This window comes from Conger conger, chromosome 10 (assembly GCF_963514075.1).
Source record: "Conger conger chromosome 10, fConCon1.1, whole genome shotgun sequence".
Lineage (NCBI taxonomy): Eukaryota > Metazoa > Chordata > Actinopteri > Anguilliformes > Congridae > Conger > Conger conger.
This window is the reverse complement of record NC_083769.1, coordinates 31,437,616-31,454,394: the sequence shown is the minus strand read 5'-3', so window position 1 is coordinate 31,454,394 and position 16,779 is coordinate 31,437,616. Positions and strand designations below refer to the sequence as shown.

The window sequence follows — 16,779 nt, the reverse complement described above, 5'->3', positions numbered from 1 at the left end:
CCGTCACCCAGTGCAAGGAACCTCGGCGTGGTGATGGACAGCAGACTATCCCTCTCCGAGAACATTGCGGCGGTGACCCGGTCTTGCAGGTTCTTCCTATACAACATACGGAGAATCCGCCCCTTTCTCACCGCCTACTTCACCCAGCTCCTGGTCCAAGCGATGGTTCTGTCCCGCCTGGACTACTGCAATTCCCTCTTGGCGGGGGTCTCCCAGCGTCCGCCATCAGACCCCTCCAACTCATCCAGAATGCAGCAGCTCGTCTGGTCTTCAACCTTCCCAAATACTCACACGTCACCCCCCTGCTTACTTCCCTCCACTGGCTGCCTGTCATGGCTCGGATCAAATTCAAAACATTGGTGCTAGCCTTCCAAGCAGTTAAAGGGTCTTCCCCAGCTTATCTACAAAAAATCATCAGACCCTACACCCCTGCCAGACCTCTTCGTTCAGCCTCAACAGGCCGCTTGGTACCCCCCCCTCTCCGAACCTCCACCTCACGCTCACGACTACTGTCTGTTCTGGCCTCACAGTGGTGGAACAAACTCCCCGTTGAAGTCAGAACTGTAGAATCTCTCCCCACCTTCAAGCGCAAGCTGAAGACTCACCTCTTCAAGCAGCACCTCTCCCCATCCCTCCCTACCTCCCTGTGAATTGTTGTCTCTGTGACTTGCTTTGTGGTTGCCAGGAGAACGACGCATTCGGACAGGGGTGTCAAACTGAATTCCTAGGTGGCCGCAGGGTCTAACTGGCCAAACTACGTGGCTATGTTGGCACTTAGAAACTGCATATTTGATTTAGTTGTCTTGTTTGCCTTGCTAAGGAAACTGGAATAGTTTGTTACTTTGTCTCATATTTTGGTTGCAGGAGCACTGAATCAGTGTTGAGCAGTCACATGCCATGAGCACCATGGCCACTAGGGGGCTTGCAAGAAGGGCTTAAATCAGATTTTGTGGCCAGACAAAAATCACTATTCCTAAAGACACGGGAGGAGGTAGAAGGCCACATCAGTCCAGACCTGGATAGATTTATTGTAAAAGGTATGACCAATACAAACTGTAAGCATCAATCATAAAACAAATTAAACAGCAGTTAAAACAAGGCACAAAGGTTTTTAAAGGAATGCTTTATTGATATTCAAACATATGACAGAAACAAAATAATTGCTTCCAATTCAAACAATCTGATCCCTTTAATTTCTACATCTATGCTTAACATGTTAAAGCTATTTTCATGGTGTCTACATAAGCTAGAATGCAGTTAATCGTTAATACATATTTTTTTCCACCCTCTAATTCCCATAGTGTTCACGTTTTATTAATGTCAATTGCAGCTCTATATAAACTAAGGATAAATCTGCCTTTTCTTGTTAATTTGCCAAATTTAAGTGGATTATGTACAAGGACATTAGTAACTAGAACAGTCAACAAATATTGGCAGCAGGTTTTCAATGAAACTGAAATCACCAAAATACCACAAGAAATGAATTACACTACCTAACAAATGTGACCTATAAAAGCAATCCATGACACACAAATAAAGGAAACATAACAAGGATAAATAAAATAAAAAAGTGACTGTGCTACCAAACGGACTGTAACTTGTGTCCAGCCCTTAGGTGCATTTCACTAATGTTACAAACGGCTTGCTAGAAGCCCTGGTATCGCTTCACCAGTGAACAGGCTGCGTAAGTGCACAATGGAGATCCAGCATAACTCGGCACGGATGGCACTGGTACGGAAAGGGTGGGCTGTGTTCATTATTAAAATGGCAGCTCTCTACATGGTGGTCTATCTTTTCTAAATATGGCACAAAGCATGCATCTGAACCTACAATAACACAAGCGCTGGCCTTATATCCCTTTCATCACTCCAACATGAAAAAAACAAAAACAATGGCAGAATTCTTTCAGCTGTCTTTTCAAGTGTGAACTTGTATAAGGCTTGAGAGATTGTTTCCACATTCACCTGGTGCACAGCATAACATTGCTTCACATTGTATTTGTGTGTTAAAAAAAAAAAAAAAAAATCAAACATTTGCTCAGCATGGGAGGATTTTGGATACAAAACTGATATTTTACGCATCATATTTTTAAATCCATTTCACATTTTTAAAGATTTTTTTTGGTTTTTCTTTTGAGTCCCCCTACCTACGAATGAATGCCAGGTGGCAGTACTGTTTAAATATATATTTATATATATTTATATATTGATAAAAGTTATGTAAAAACATTATGCAAAGCAGTGTAAAATAGTTTATAATACAAAATGGTTAAACATTTTTACAACTTGTGGTGATATGATAGAACCCTACTTTTCCTAGCAGTATAGTATTTGTACAATGAAAGGGGGATATGCCATGCTTTAGGAGATGAGGAGGAGAGGAAGGAAGTGGAGGGGAGATCAGCTGAGAGAGCGTATGTAGTGTAGGGTGTGTGCGGATGGGGAGGGGTGGGGCTTCACTCGACGCAGTGGCGGCACAGTCTGGCGGATAGGCGCTTCAGAAAGGAGCATTGTCCTGAACTGGTTTCGTTTCAGTCGGGGACGCGACTCCTTCCCCGTTGCCTCGGGCGCCCACAACCTTGTACTGCAAGTCAGTCAGCAAAGGCGCAAAATGCAACGTGAGATAAAAACAATCAAAAGGTTTCATTTATTCACTTTGGTTAGGCATAACGTAAAAAGTTACCTTGATATTTCCAACTTTGTCCTCAAAGGATTTGAACGTTGGGGAGTTCCTTTAAGGCACATAGTATTTGGATTAAAAAAAGTACAATTAGAAATGTCAAGAATCTCTAAGAATGGAGCTACTCCAATTTGAATAAAACAACATTCATTCCACAGTGAAGGCAGTACTGAAAAGGCATACATTAGCAATGGCCAGCCTAAGAGCACTTTGCGCCATTAAAAAAGATTTATGTACATCACAGAATCATTAAATACAGCATTCCACTCGAGAGCAAGAATTGGCCCCGAGTCTACCAAGTACTTTACCTCATAGCAGGCATACTTATTGAATGGCGAATGGAGTAGTTGCTACTTCGAAAGCATTAAGGAGACAAAGAAGTGAGGGTTAAGATAAGCAGCAATATTCAGGATAGAGAAAAAAGCAGTAGCCCAAAACATTAAACAGGACAAGCAAAACCTTCATTACAAACACAATCAGGTAAGTATTAATTTCTGTTGTAAATGGGGAGTGGGTGGTAATTACAGACATCTAATTCAGAAAAAGATGCATACTTGCTGCTTGAATGAATCAGACATGCTCAACAGCCAAGGAGGGCTTCAGTAAATTTACAAAAGTAAATAAAGCTAAAATAAGCAGGGACAGTTAAGGCTGATAATTTATAAAACCAGTGCTTAACTTGTAATAGAACATTACAATCAAGTTTAAGGTCTTGAAATCAGTGGGCTTTTTTTTTTTTTTTTTTTTTTTTTTTTTTTTTTGTCTTACCCAAATGAATGTGAAAAAGGTAGAGCTCTGTAGAACCCACAGGCAGCAATGAAAACAAGAAAAATCAAGATAAGCAAACTGCGTCCAGCTATCAGGCAAAAAAAAAAAAAATGAATTACATAGAAAGAGGCAAGCCACAGAAAAACACAGGCGTTGCCCAATTCTGCCTGAGACTGCACAGGCTTTCACAATATATATCTCATCTCAAGGCTGAGTCCAACAGGCAAACTTTCACAAAGTATTCAGTTGTGTTGATCAGAGTCCAAAAACCATTTGAAGTCTTATCACCTCTTCCCCTTCTCAGAAACTTTGGTCTCTAAACTAACCAAAGGGAACCTTTTCATAAACCCATACAATGGCTTCTGTGATGAATCTGGATGTGGTCAATGGTAAAACATTATAAGTGAGGGTGACGGTGGTGACAGATGTGTGATAGTGAAAACAGCTTGAATTAGTGCAATTCACTCAGGGAACCTCCAGAGCAAAATAATTCCATATCAAAATGAATGGTTGCTTCAAGATTCCCTGTCATTTGAAATGCAAATCCAAATACTGCATGGTGAAAGTAACAGATGTACACATATGGGACAGCTACCTAAATAATTCAGATTTGCAATGATGTGGATAAAGACTTACTTTTGAAATGTAATTTTGATTTGACTCAATTTACTATGGCCATCTTGGCTGTGCCCAAACCTATGCCCTGACTGAATTAATTCATTCAAATGATTCAGTTTCTAGGAATAATTTCACAGGGACTTCCTGCCTTCTCTAGCTGCAGTAAAATGCGTAAGCACTTAAGGAGACCACAGTCACGCTCCTGGTGACCAACTGGGGAGATCGGCATGGGTTACAGTTGCCAAGCAACTGAGCATTGCTCCACAGCACCTGAATGGTGCCATGTTTGTGCAATGCAGAGGCAGGAACCAAGACAACACAGATGTTGCTCCAGTGCTAAGCCAGCTGCTCTCACAACACAGATCACAAATGCACTCAAAAATATTAAAATAGGGTCCTTCATGAGGATGTTGGTAGAAGTGTACTGTACACTACAGACCACAGTTAGTTGCTCTGGGTATTTGGATGAAAAACAGTCACCCATTTGATTTAGTTGGAGGAAAAACAAACTAATAAATAATGATGAAAAGAACAAAAGTTCAAAAGCCACACAGAGGGAAGCATCATGCAAAAGGAAAAGGAAATGCTGTTGAAAGGCCATTAACTATAAATGAGCAGGACAGGAAGCCAGGAAATAATGCACATGCCAAAGCACAATGCTGCTGGACACAAGACAGTACAGACAGAAGTATAATGCAAAGCCATTGCGTGTAAGACTGTTAGATTCAAATAAATTCCAATGCTTTCACATTAAAAGTTGTTAAATAATGTTTTCTTCAGAAGGTATTTCTTCTTAAAACATGAATATCAAAAATAGGAGGAAAACTTTCAATCATATTTCACAGTTTAAAGAATTTTGCCCATTTGAAGCTGTAGTCTTTCCAGCTGGTAGCAGAGGGGCAAACAGTACCTCATGTCTCCCAATCTCTTGCTTATGGCTGTGCCCATGGTGGACAGGGCAGCAGACGTCTTTTGACTGGCCTGAGTTAGTGTTTCCTGAGTCTTCTTGTACCTGCAAATGGAAAGAGGGAGACACATGCACATTTATCTTAAAGGGATGACAATGGATTAAAGGGATGACAGGGGACAGTGTAGTCTTTTACCGTCAAAAGCCAGAGAAACAGCAATGGTCACAAAGGGGTTAATCTGCCCACAGACTAGACGAAAAGCCACTGAGATTTACAGAGCGAGAGAAGGGAACATTGCAGAAAATACCATCCAGGCCAAAAAACAGCAAACAGTGTAAATAAAATACCTAAACAAAACCTCTAAATCTATGGCAGGGGTGCACAACTCCGGTCCTGGAGGGCCGGTCTGCCAGCTGGTTTTTGTTCCAACTGATTACCTTAATTTATTTTTCGGACAACTCTAGAAATTATGTTGGTTCACTCCTGTACTTGAGCAGAGTACAGTCTTTAGGATACACTTGCAGTCTGCAGCAGTAGCTGGTGCATATACAAATGTCAGATTCAAGATATTATTTAGCAAATTAAACAATTAAGAGCAGAAGCTGGCACCTGAGGCATGCACCCTTGCTGTGCACCCCTGATTTAGGGACTGAACATATGGAAAATCCCAAAGTGGAGCTGTAGATGGATTCATAAATATTTAACTATGTAGTATGCAGATGTAGTGAGTATACTTTAAAAAAAGAAATCTTGGAAAATCTAAATTTACAAATGCAGGAATTCATAATATTAATTTGAAGGCACTGCGTGTTTTTGGTATGCTTCATGATTTCTGTCAAGGTTGTATTATGTTCGTATAATACATTTCATGTTTCATGTACAGAATAGAACAGTGCAAATTGGCATAGGTCTTTAAATACTATGAAACTGGTTGAGCACTCAGAAATGCCCAGGCGCATTGACAGAAGACAAATCACATGGAGCCATATGGAGGTGCAGCTGAAACGCTGCCAGGCAAAAGACACAACGCAAAAATGTACCAAAATAGGCATATGCAATGTTTTACCCAAAGGTGAGTACCATGTCATAATTGTAATACTTCAAAATGTACTTCTATGAAAGATCTCAGACAGTACCTAAGACATTCTGCCTTTCAAGAATTTTGTTGATGTGGAAGAAGCAGATTTTTTTTAATTTATAATTTTTTTAAAAATATATATATATTTTTAAATCAGCTATACCCAAGATATAAAGTTAACAACCGTGAGCAGAAAGGTTAGGCAGTCCTAGACTGGCACATGCTTTTCACTTGTGGATGGACATTCCATTTTAATACATTTCCTGTTGCTTTCCCCAGAAAGGTATGGTTAAAAACAAGAGTCATCTTGTGAAAGGCACAAATTTACATTGTTACAGTTGTACATTTAAAGGTATTGAACAAACACAAAAGAAAGATACACAAAAATGAGCATTTATGGTTGCACCATATTACAACTCGAGGGACTAAATTACCTATTTAAATACCAATATTTAAGAAAATTGGGCCAGTATGGTGAACCAGCTATGATATGAATTCATGGTAACACGCAAATGGAAAAAGAAGAAGAAACTCAATTCTTCAACATCGTACAAGCATTGTTTCACAATGCCTCAGGGCTGTTATCTTCAGCTAGGGATGTATCAGCGCAAAATCCACCCTGCTTTCTCCACAGTAACACACTCCCACTCCACGACCACCAAAAAAAACCCATTACCTACAAGCTGAGAAATAAAAATAGAATAAGGGAAATAATGTATGCACATGACTGCTAAGCCATCATGACAACAAGAATTAGTGTCAACCAGACAACATCAACATATGACTTCTTGCACCTACAGACCTGGCAGGAGACATTGGGAAGAACCTCCCAATGGTGCCCCTCCCTTACACATTTCTAGGTTCTAAGCAGAATATTAACTCCATAACAAGCATCAATACATTTAAATGGTACCGTAATATAAATTAAATACTCTTTCATTTAATCCAGTGTAGATGAAAGCATTACATTAACAAAAGGAATCTTAAGGTCCCATTGCAACATCTGCTGCACGTGTAAAATCCTTCCTGATTTTCAAATGTCTTCTGAAATGAAGAGTATGGTGAGGGAGAGGTCTACAGGGAAAGTAAAGTTCCAGATAACGGAAGGAGAGGAAATGTCAGGATAAGCACAAAACACCAGCAAGTCCTGTCTCCAAGTCTGCTGACCAAGCACTTTAGCGCTACCCCTCAATGTTCTCTGTCAATATTTGAGTCTCCTCTCAGTCTTTGGTGCATTAGTTACATTACCTCCTTAAGTACACAAGCCTCACAGGCAAACTTATCCCATGGGAAGTGCATTATGCATTTCTTTTTGTTACCTCACTCACTGCAATAAGTACAACATTAATGATGCTGCAAGCTATTATCAAAGAACATTGGTGATGGTTTCATGAAAAGAAAATTGCATTTTTGAAGAACAGGCAACCAAACAAGAAGGTTGAAGGCCCCCACAAAGAAAATCCATGCCTGTTCGCATCAATGCATTTCCAAACCCAATCAGTAGGAAGCATCAGACAAAGGAAAACAGTGCTTACACCCCTCAATCTACACAGAATGGGCAATACAAGAGAGAAGGACGAACAAACGGAAAAACTCACGCTTCACTATGGCTTATGTCCTCCAAAGTTGCTGAAGCTGAAAGATATCTACAAACATACAGTGTGACATTAAATTCACAGGGTTTTTGGAAAAGTGCAGTCACTGAGAACATAAATACACATAGTGCAAGAGATCAAACCAGCAAAACGTGATTTCAGCATCAACACAAAAATGAACAACAGGCAATTAGCAGTATTATTGCGGAAAGGTTTTAATTTTGTTGACTGTTCAAGAAACGTGGATCCCCCTTGACAAATTAAGGGGGAAAGGGTAACAAAAAGATGCCAATGAGGATATAAATTATCCCCATTACACCTCTTCAAATCACACAGGTTAATATCCCAAGCTTCGACAACGGCTTGCCTGATTAGTTAAGACAGCAACAAGGAAAGAGACAAAACGTATTAATACCAACTAACCACAGCCAGCTGCAGACACTGCTAGGCACTTTCACAGACAACACACCTTAGCATCTGGTGGACCATAATGCAATAAGAAATAGGCATCTTATGTAGTCATGGAATTCAGCTTAATGTATCAGGGGTCCGGTAGTGGCAAAACAAAACATACTTGTATGGGATATTCTGATAGGCATATGAACCTGCCCAAACATAATCGCCAAATCATGTTCAGGCATACTTTATCAGTTGAACAGAGGTAAACAGGAACCATGCTGAAATTCAGTTGGTTTTGCACTTGAAAATAATAGCAAATCATCACCCTGCCAGCAATCCAATATATAAGAAAATGTTAGAAATTAGAATACACTTTTTGAACTTTCTAACCAAACAGCAGATAACTAGACAATACAAATTTTAAAGGCTAGTTTGGTAACTGCTCTCATTTACAGTAGCATACTGCACACATCAGATAAGCTGCTTCCATCTCACACTCTTAGTCACTGACCGTGCCTGTACATTCTGAACCCTCGCTCTGTATGAGTCATGTGACCATACAGAGAGAGTACTCTGTGGCTCTCTGCATATGGAAGAAATGTATCTTCCACACGTTCCTTTTGGCTGGTGCTACCGATTAAACTGTGAAGCAATCTCACTGCCTCACATTTAAGTACCCTGTCAAGCCAGTTAAGCCAAAAAAAACTTCCGTGAAGGTTTGAGATTGTGCAACTTTGAGCAATGTAGGCCTCCTACATTGAAGACACTTTTTTGCAACCTTTTAAATCCAAGCAAATCAATGGGTTACACAGAATAGGCATTAATTGTTGAACTCAGCCCCACAATGAATTCAAATCTGTGTGCGGTCATACTCAATTCATTATTGGATAACTTACATTTAAATGGATCTTCTGAAAGAATGTAATGTTTACGGTTCTGAGAATGCTTTGAGAAATAGGTTGAGGAAAATAAAAGTTCCCCTTCTTTCAAAAAGAAAAAGGAAACCAGGAAGTGGCAGAACCAGGATAAGTCAGACTAGCATAACCGCTGGACACAATCTCACATCACGGGGAAAGCAGGCTTCCTAGCACACAGTCACAACCACGCCAGAAAGCAAACATAAAAATTCAGAACCTTGCACCAGAAGGAATGGAATAAAAAGGTAAATGTGGTTAGGGGGTTAGTGGCAGTGTGACTGTCCATGCAAGCCAACATAATATGAGGTGGAAAACCAACAGGGTTACAGTGAGACCTGACTCGTATTAGATACAGTGGGGTCCAAAGGTCTGAGACCACTAGTGAAAATGCTGTGCATTATTTTCTCATTTAATACATACATTTTAATTACAAATTATATTATCAGCATAACAACTCGAGTGAAAAGTTGAAAGTTGAAAGTTTTTTTCCTAAAACTTTCTGTTTATTTCCAAGATTACATTAAATAAATCCCAGATTTTCAATGTAGTCTCAGATCTTTTGGACCCAACTGTACATGTCATCTTTCCTTTACTACAGTTTACTTTGGACAAAAGCGTTATGATGTGAAATTATGGGGCAGGGCCCTGGAGTCAGCACACATTATGCCTCCTATTACTATTTCATAGCCATACAGTATAGCTTGGGAGTCAGGTCTCAGTGCATCACCTGCCCCTAAACCTAGGAACAGAGCTGGGGTGAGAAGAACAGAGCAAACATAGCAATGCCATGATGATGCAAGCCCAGACTCACAAATCAGAACTGGAAACTTTCTCATTCCACTCCCCAAGTTTCTCAGTGGCTTTCACATAGCTAGAAATAGAGATCTGGTTAACAATAAAAGATTGCGTCTTTTCTATCCTGCAGTTGAGAGGGTGGCTGTGCAATGAAGTTTTAAAAGGGGAATTAATGTGCATGACACTGAAATTCGCACACGGCCAACCTCAATTGTTAAAGACCAATCAACCTCACACAGATAAGCAAATGGGGTGGCATAGCTAGTTCCTTCTGGGGAATAAATAATAATGGAGAAAATAAATGTTTTATTACTGGCTTCAATGTCTGGAGGCCATTATATTGGAACTGTCACTGAAATTACTTTCATTTAAAAAAAACAAAAGGGTCTGGATTCAATGATGTCATTTGACTGCAAGAACATCATTTTCTGCAGCGACAATTAGCAGTCTTGACAGGGATGTGCCTCAGGTCAGGAACAGGTCTGCCTTCAATTCCATGTCTTTTGACAACCTTCAGCCAGTTTAACCAGACCAGCTTGTAAGCATCTTCATTGGATGTACTTACGCATTGGAGGTCTGGACATCCTGCCAGCCTTTGGCGACGTTCTGTTTGAACTCATTCAGGGGACTTAGGCCCAGTTTCCTCTTGAGCTCGCACGAGTGTTTCTCTTTGGCAGACAGCACCTGCCGCAAGGTGTATATCTCCTCCTCCACCTGCAATCACAGAACATCAAGGTAATGCAATTAAGATTAACGTCCCCTGCTGAACTATCTGGTAACCTAGCCAGCAAGAGTCCAAGCTTAATGTCCCATGCTGGTACCACTGCTCCAGCCATCTCAAAGTTAGGTATTTATAGCTTTTAAATCTTACATATAATATGGGGAGGAAAAACATCCGTCCCTACACTTAAAATGTTGATGATTCCCTGCTTCCTGGAACCCTTTGATAAGGACCAGAGATCCAGAGTGGGCAGCAAATGAGACTATAGCCTTACCTTAGTAAGCTCAGTCCTCAGCTCCTCTGCCTCCTCCTCAGTCAGGCCAGGTGGCACTACAGGGCTGGCAGCATTACTGGTGGCTCCGCCCACCGGCACGTCCGTCAGAGAGTCCACCCCCAGGCCTTTGTTGGGAGAGTTCAGGTTAACATCTACAACATAGCCAGAACACAAGCACAAGGAGAGAGAGAGAGATGGAGAATGCATTTGTGTACACACACACCGAATTCTGTCTAAATCAGGTATGAACGAATGCAGTCAGACAAACACTCAAGATCTTGCTGTTTTGTAAAGGAACACCAGTGCAATTCCAGTCATTGATGGGCTGGAGCTGCTCATCCCTGGCCTAAGTCATAAGAGAATCAGAAGGTGGGTGCAGTTGCTGTTGAGCTTAAGAATGAGGCAGGCACTTAGCGCCCAGATTAAGTTTCCGGGATCCTGAGGTGATTAAGTGGAGGAGCAACATCACTCTGAGTAACTGTAGATAGAAGTGCAGAGAGTCATTAGAGCTCTCATTGTGTCCAAGTGCCCCCACTAGCTCAAATTAATGCACACAGGAACTATAAAAGCCAAACTCAGTGGTGAACTGCACCAGGAAAGCCAACAGCTTGATGACAGATTGGATGTGAGGGAATACAGTTTGAAATGTAAAAATATCCTCCACAAAAGAACAATACATGATGTTAGAAATTATGTTTTAAAGATTTTTTGACTGATTTGTTAACCTTTGACAAAAGTCCTTCAACATAAGAACCCCATAGGTGACTTTATTCTATGCTCTCTCTGATACAATTCAGGTTTTGAAATTAAATGAAAAAGCCCTTTTAACTTGACAAAAATCTCTAGTTAACGTAACTGCCGGATACAAACGTGACACTGCCCCACCCGTGTCTGACAACACAATACAATGGTTTTTCATAGTTTGCATCATCCATATCGGTCATACGCGTAAGTTTGAGGGGAGACAGGGGGATACGTCACCCCCAATACTTCACGCGAGATGGTCCAGCAGTGTCTCCCCCAAAACGTACGACTATAATCTCTTGATTCACTAACGTTATATTAAGGTTAGCCAAATACGCACTAATAGCTGTTCTCACAGTTCCATGTCATGTGATCTGTATTTAATGTAGCTATCCAACATTTGCACGTTAATCTTAAACGTTAATAGACAGCTACTTTTACCGGGCCAGACATTCAACTGCAAACGTATATACGTAACGTGCAAACTAGCTAACTTAACTAAATATATCAAGCGAGTCAAGTGTATTGTGTTGACAAAAGTCTTTAGGTCAAGAGCTAATGACAAGAAAACACAAAGCAAACAGGAGAATATTAGCTGCTAGCTAACGGCATCCAAAACGGCAAATATTTGCAAAAATATGAAAAATATAAAAATAAAATATTTATGAGTAGCTAGCTAGACTAGCTAGCTAACTATCCAAGAAGCTCTGATTCGTTAAGTTAACCAACACAAATGGTAGCTAAGTTAGCTAATGGTACATTTAAGTGCAAGAGTCGAGACACATGGTAAGCTAACGTCAGGTTAACTAGCAACGTATCTGTAACGTTAAATTACCTTAGCTAGTGTTACGCCCGACTTGAAAGCATATCTTAAAAACACAGGATGACGTGGCTGGCTAGCTTCTCATACAGGTGCTCTTTATATAGCTAGTTGCTAGCAGGCATTAGCTATCGACCTAATCTTTTGCGTACAAATTAATAGCTAGATAATTAGCCATGTAATTTAATTAACGTTAACATTAGGTTTTCACTGCAATAATGCTGTACCAAAGCGTTGTTTACGAAATAAACTGGTGTCTTAGCTAGCCTGATTTTAAGCATGGGACGACGGTGCAACAAAACAGTTGATGCTAAACCATTTAATGCTCTATTAAATATAGCCAACGTTAGAACAATGGCTAAATTAACATTCGAGAACATGGAATATTTAGACACCTAACGTTAGATGACATGTCTGCGATAGGGCGTCTGTTGCTCGGGCCCTCCAGCATTAATTCCGCGTAGCTAGCTAGCTACTTTCTCACGAGGATATACTGGAACTGAACAATATCTTATATTAATATTACAAAGTAAAAGTTTACCTTGATTTGCAGACTCCATCATGTCAATATATTAATTTTGGATCCCCAACGTCGTATTTCAATGCAAAAGTGATGCTAGTTGGCAATATGTTGCGCCCGTGAATATGCGAAACCAGAAGACTTCTTCCCTTGTTACACGGGCTTCTACAACAACAAATCCGGAGAGACACAGCTAGGTACTCGAAACCAGACAGAGCCAGCTCAGCGTGATGAGGTTCTAGCTCGCTTCCGGCGCAATCAGATTACGTTTTCCCTGGTTTCATTCTAATTACAAAGGGCCATACAGCAACCTTGACCCCTGAAAAATGTATTACATTCTTTCAAAAGAATAAGAAGCAAAGTGCCACTAGACCTAACAAGGATAGTGGAATACCTGTAAGTAGTGCATCTACTAATAACACATCTAGTAAAACAATTCAGATGAAAGAATGCTAGTATTAATTAATGACCACCAGCTGAAAATGTGAAAGCCACGCCCCATTTATTTCATTCTTAATTTTGCCAATATTTGCTTTTGACCCCAGTTATCGCTTACAATTGTGTTCTACAAATCTGCATTTACAGGAACAGCTTACAAGCCACAATTGAATCAATGTACTACTGAATTCTATGCCAGCTGCATTTTAAAGGCAAAACACATCAAACATCCTTAAAATGGATTCACAACATTATGCAGTACATTCCTAATGAATGAAACACTATTGTAATTATACTTTTCATGCAAAGTATTTGTTAAAATAGTTGGCATACATTTTATAATATTACATGACAATAAATCCCAAATGCCAGGTGAAAATGATCTTCACAGTTCACAATATTTTTGTCCTAATGTGAAACTAGTTATGTAAGTGTTAAATAGCGTGACATTTAGAATTTCCTCGTAATACTCCAATACAATGGCTATGATCAGCTAATACTGTAAATGGCATCACACCTCATACTGTAGCATGTATTTAAATAACACAACAGGCTGTTATGAATCAATAAAAGTGTGCTAATTGAACTGTAAAACAAGAATGACAGAAAATGATCTTGGTGCTGTAATGTCTTGGGAGCAGTTAAGGGATTCTGTTTGTTCATGTTGGATACAAAGATGATGGATCTGACGTGGCTGGCTATCTGCTGTCCCCACAGAATGCTCAACAGCTAGACTTTGCATGCTGCCCCCTGGGAAGAAAATCAAGACCAAATCCCTGCTAGCTCTAAGACTTATAATTGAAGGTCCACATAGGATTCAGTTCATCTCAGTGTGGACATTATATGTACTAACATACTATGGCAAAACAGTCATTTAAATGAGATTATTTTCCACAATGAATAATTTCTTAAAAGAGATTGTACGTGGTTTGTTTGTAAGAGTGAGGGAGCTTGAGCTTAAATCTCAGAAGCTTCTGGAAGCTCCAAGAGACTTGAACTGTCTGGGTCTGTGAAAAGCTTGGCTGCTGTATATTTCACTACAACAGCTGTACAAAAGAAAGGATGTCCTTTGGTTTCTGCTGGGGTGGGGATCAGTTTGGTTGAATTAAAAAATTGGGATTCCTAAATCTTTGTTTGGGTGAATGACCTCTCATCAAAATGTCCAACATTTTTCACATCAAATCAAGTTAAAGTCTCTTAAAATTTTTATACTTTTTTGGAAATGTCTTTCTACTATCTTTCAAACCACAGGAGAATTCCACCCTGCTGTTTGGTCTTATGTGCATGGGGTGGACATAATCACTATTTCTTCATATACCACCAACTTATTTATGTAAATCAAATACAAAATGAAATTCCACTGGGAATGATACAGCTTCTAAATGCTGTCTTTTATTATAGTTAATTGAAGCTCTTCAGAATTACCATCTGTGGTGGTTTGACCATGGATTTTAATTAAGACATTCTCAGCTCACTGAGTCAGAAATCCCAAATCTTGTTCTACGTCAGAAACATCACTTGAGTTTGCTGATCTGTGATATCAGGTCACATCTTTCATGAGATTGGAAGTGGTCTGAAGACAACAACATCAGTTTATGTTTTTGCTAGTCTACATCACCACTTGGCCCAAAGGAATAATGTGTCTCTGTGGCAAGCTATAAAAACAGGCCTGTCATTCTTGGACTGGTAAAGAGATTTCCTTTCTGATTTCCTTTGTCATTGTGTGGAGTTTTTGCAACTGGGACATTGTAAGTACATTTTTAAACCATTTAGAAAATATAATGATTTGTGATATGAATGGCTACATAAAGAAATAGCTTTACTGTATTTCCAAAGCTTTACCAAACTTTAGTTAAAAGGTATTGATTTCATGGTATGTAGGCTAATGATATCTATACTTCATATCACATGATATGCTTGAAATATATTGCTGGCAGCACATGCTATTAACATTAACAAATTCTTATTTTAAGTGTTATGTTGTTTTATGGTTGCTCCATAATCCTATTTAGTCATATCCATAACTCTTTGTGAAGCCTTTTGTAAGAGACAAGACTTTTTATCCCTTTGATTCCGTTTTTTTCCCTCATGTTAAAAGCATGCCACAAAGGGAAATTAACACTCTTTAATGTATTCTCAGGGCCTTTCGCCTTCAGAGAAGGGAGAAAACATCATGAACAAATTTCTTATTCTGATTTCTATATTTTTCTGGGTCTGTTTATCATGGAATGAATGCCACCCTGTGGACATTCTAAAGCCCCAAGACAGAAGACCTTCGTGCTATGAGCAGTGTCAATTTCTTGAGCCGCAGATCGAATCCACAGTTCCCCTCAGTAACTTCAACAATGAGTGCTTTTTCGAAGACAAATTAGTCTCTATCCAGCCAAGACAGAGCAGCTCTGATAAGGCGTGTGCTGCTACTGAGGATCCAAACGGCAGTTCCGAGGGAGATGAAAAAGAGAAGACACGCCTGAAGAGACTCAGAGCACGAGGGAAACCCAATTCCATCGATCTGACGTTTCACCTCCTCCGAGAATACCTTCAGATGGCTAAAGAGGAGAAGATGGCTCAAAAAGCTTTCAACAATAAAAAACTTATGCAAGCTATTGGAAAATGACCAGTTATTTATACTGGTTTATGAAGCATGAACCAAATCCCATTTCAGGTGTGAATATTTGATGATTTAGTGTAGCGAGTTGTATGAATTATAATATTTCAAAGAACATACTAGGGAAAGGAACTTGAGTAAGTATACCAGTTTAAAGGACCATATGGCATATAATGGTTTTTGTCTAATTCAATTTTGACAGTATGCATTAAAATTAATAAAACTTGACTGTAAATTTATAGTGTGATACATTTATCCTTGCATATCCCTGGATTATGACCTATATCAGGTTGGAAGAAACATTACATATCAAATAATGTGCCAAATTACTTTTCATATCTATGTGTGCTGAATGAACTGTCTAACTCAATATCTGAATGTAATTTTATCTGAATGTAACTCATAGAGAACATATTTTTGGGTGAATTTTTTGACTTTATTATATAATAGTTTAAACACAGAATGACCAGTTGAGTTAGTACTGAATTTCTACACTATATTACAAAATGTTCATTTTTTTTGTTCAGCAAAACTAAAAACAAATACTAAATGTGATCAAAGTAGAAAAGCAGCTGAAGAAAACATTTAGATATTGCATGCTTTCAACTCATAGTAAGACTTCATAAATCACAGTCATACATGATCCATTAAATTTCAACACACATTGTAAAAAATCTACAAACACAGATGTGAAATAACAGATGTTAAAAAAAAGAAACAAATATTTAATTAATACATGCAAATCAATCAACATACTATATTTCTGCAAGCATTAGCATAGCCACAGGAAGCCTGTCCTCCTTGGAGAGAAAATAATGTGTGTTAGATTACTGATACTAAGCTCCACTCCCCTCCCCTCCCCTCCCCTCCCTCACTGGCAGCAGAAGCAGCAGCCAC

General features: G+C 39.4%; 1 protein-coding gene across 12 annotated transcripts; it reads right to left on the bottom strand.

Moving 5' to 3' along the window:
* Positions 1–1,108: 1,108 nt before the first annotated feature.
* On the bottom strand, positions 1,109–13,130 carry tpd52l2b (tpd52 like 2b). Of its 12 annotated transcripts, none has more exons than XM_061257175.1 (8): positions 12,858–13,130; positions 10,753–10,904; positions 10,323–10,471; positions 9,774–9,833; positions 7,650–7,697; positions 4,976–5,077; positions 2,683–2,731; positions 1,109–2,583 (listed from the first exon to the last, which is right to left on the bottom strand). In XM_061257175.1, the coding sequence occupies exons 1-8, from the start codon at positions 12,877–12,879 to the stop codon at positions 2,497–2,499; spliced, it is 669 nt and encodes a 222-aa protein (XP_061113159.1). In that variant the 5' UTR covers positions 12,880–13,130; the 3' UTR covers positions 1,109–2,496. The 12 variants fall into 12 exon arrangements, with proteins under 12 accessions (XP_061113159.1, XP_061113151.1, XP_061113149.1 ...); XM_061257167.1 differs by lacking the exon at positions 9,774–9,833 and adding an exon at positions 2,988–3,032 and having other exon boundaries at positions 1,109–2,596; positions 2,684–2,731; positions 10,753–10,877; positions 12,858–13,125; XM_061257165.1 differs by lacking the exon at positions 9,774–9,833 and adding an exon at positions 2,988–3,032 and having other exon boundaries at positions 12,858–13,123.
* Between the last annotated feature and the right edge of the window lie 3,649 nt (positions 13,131–16,779).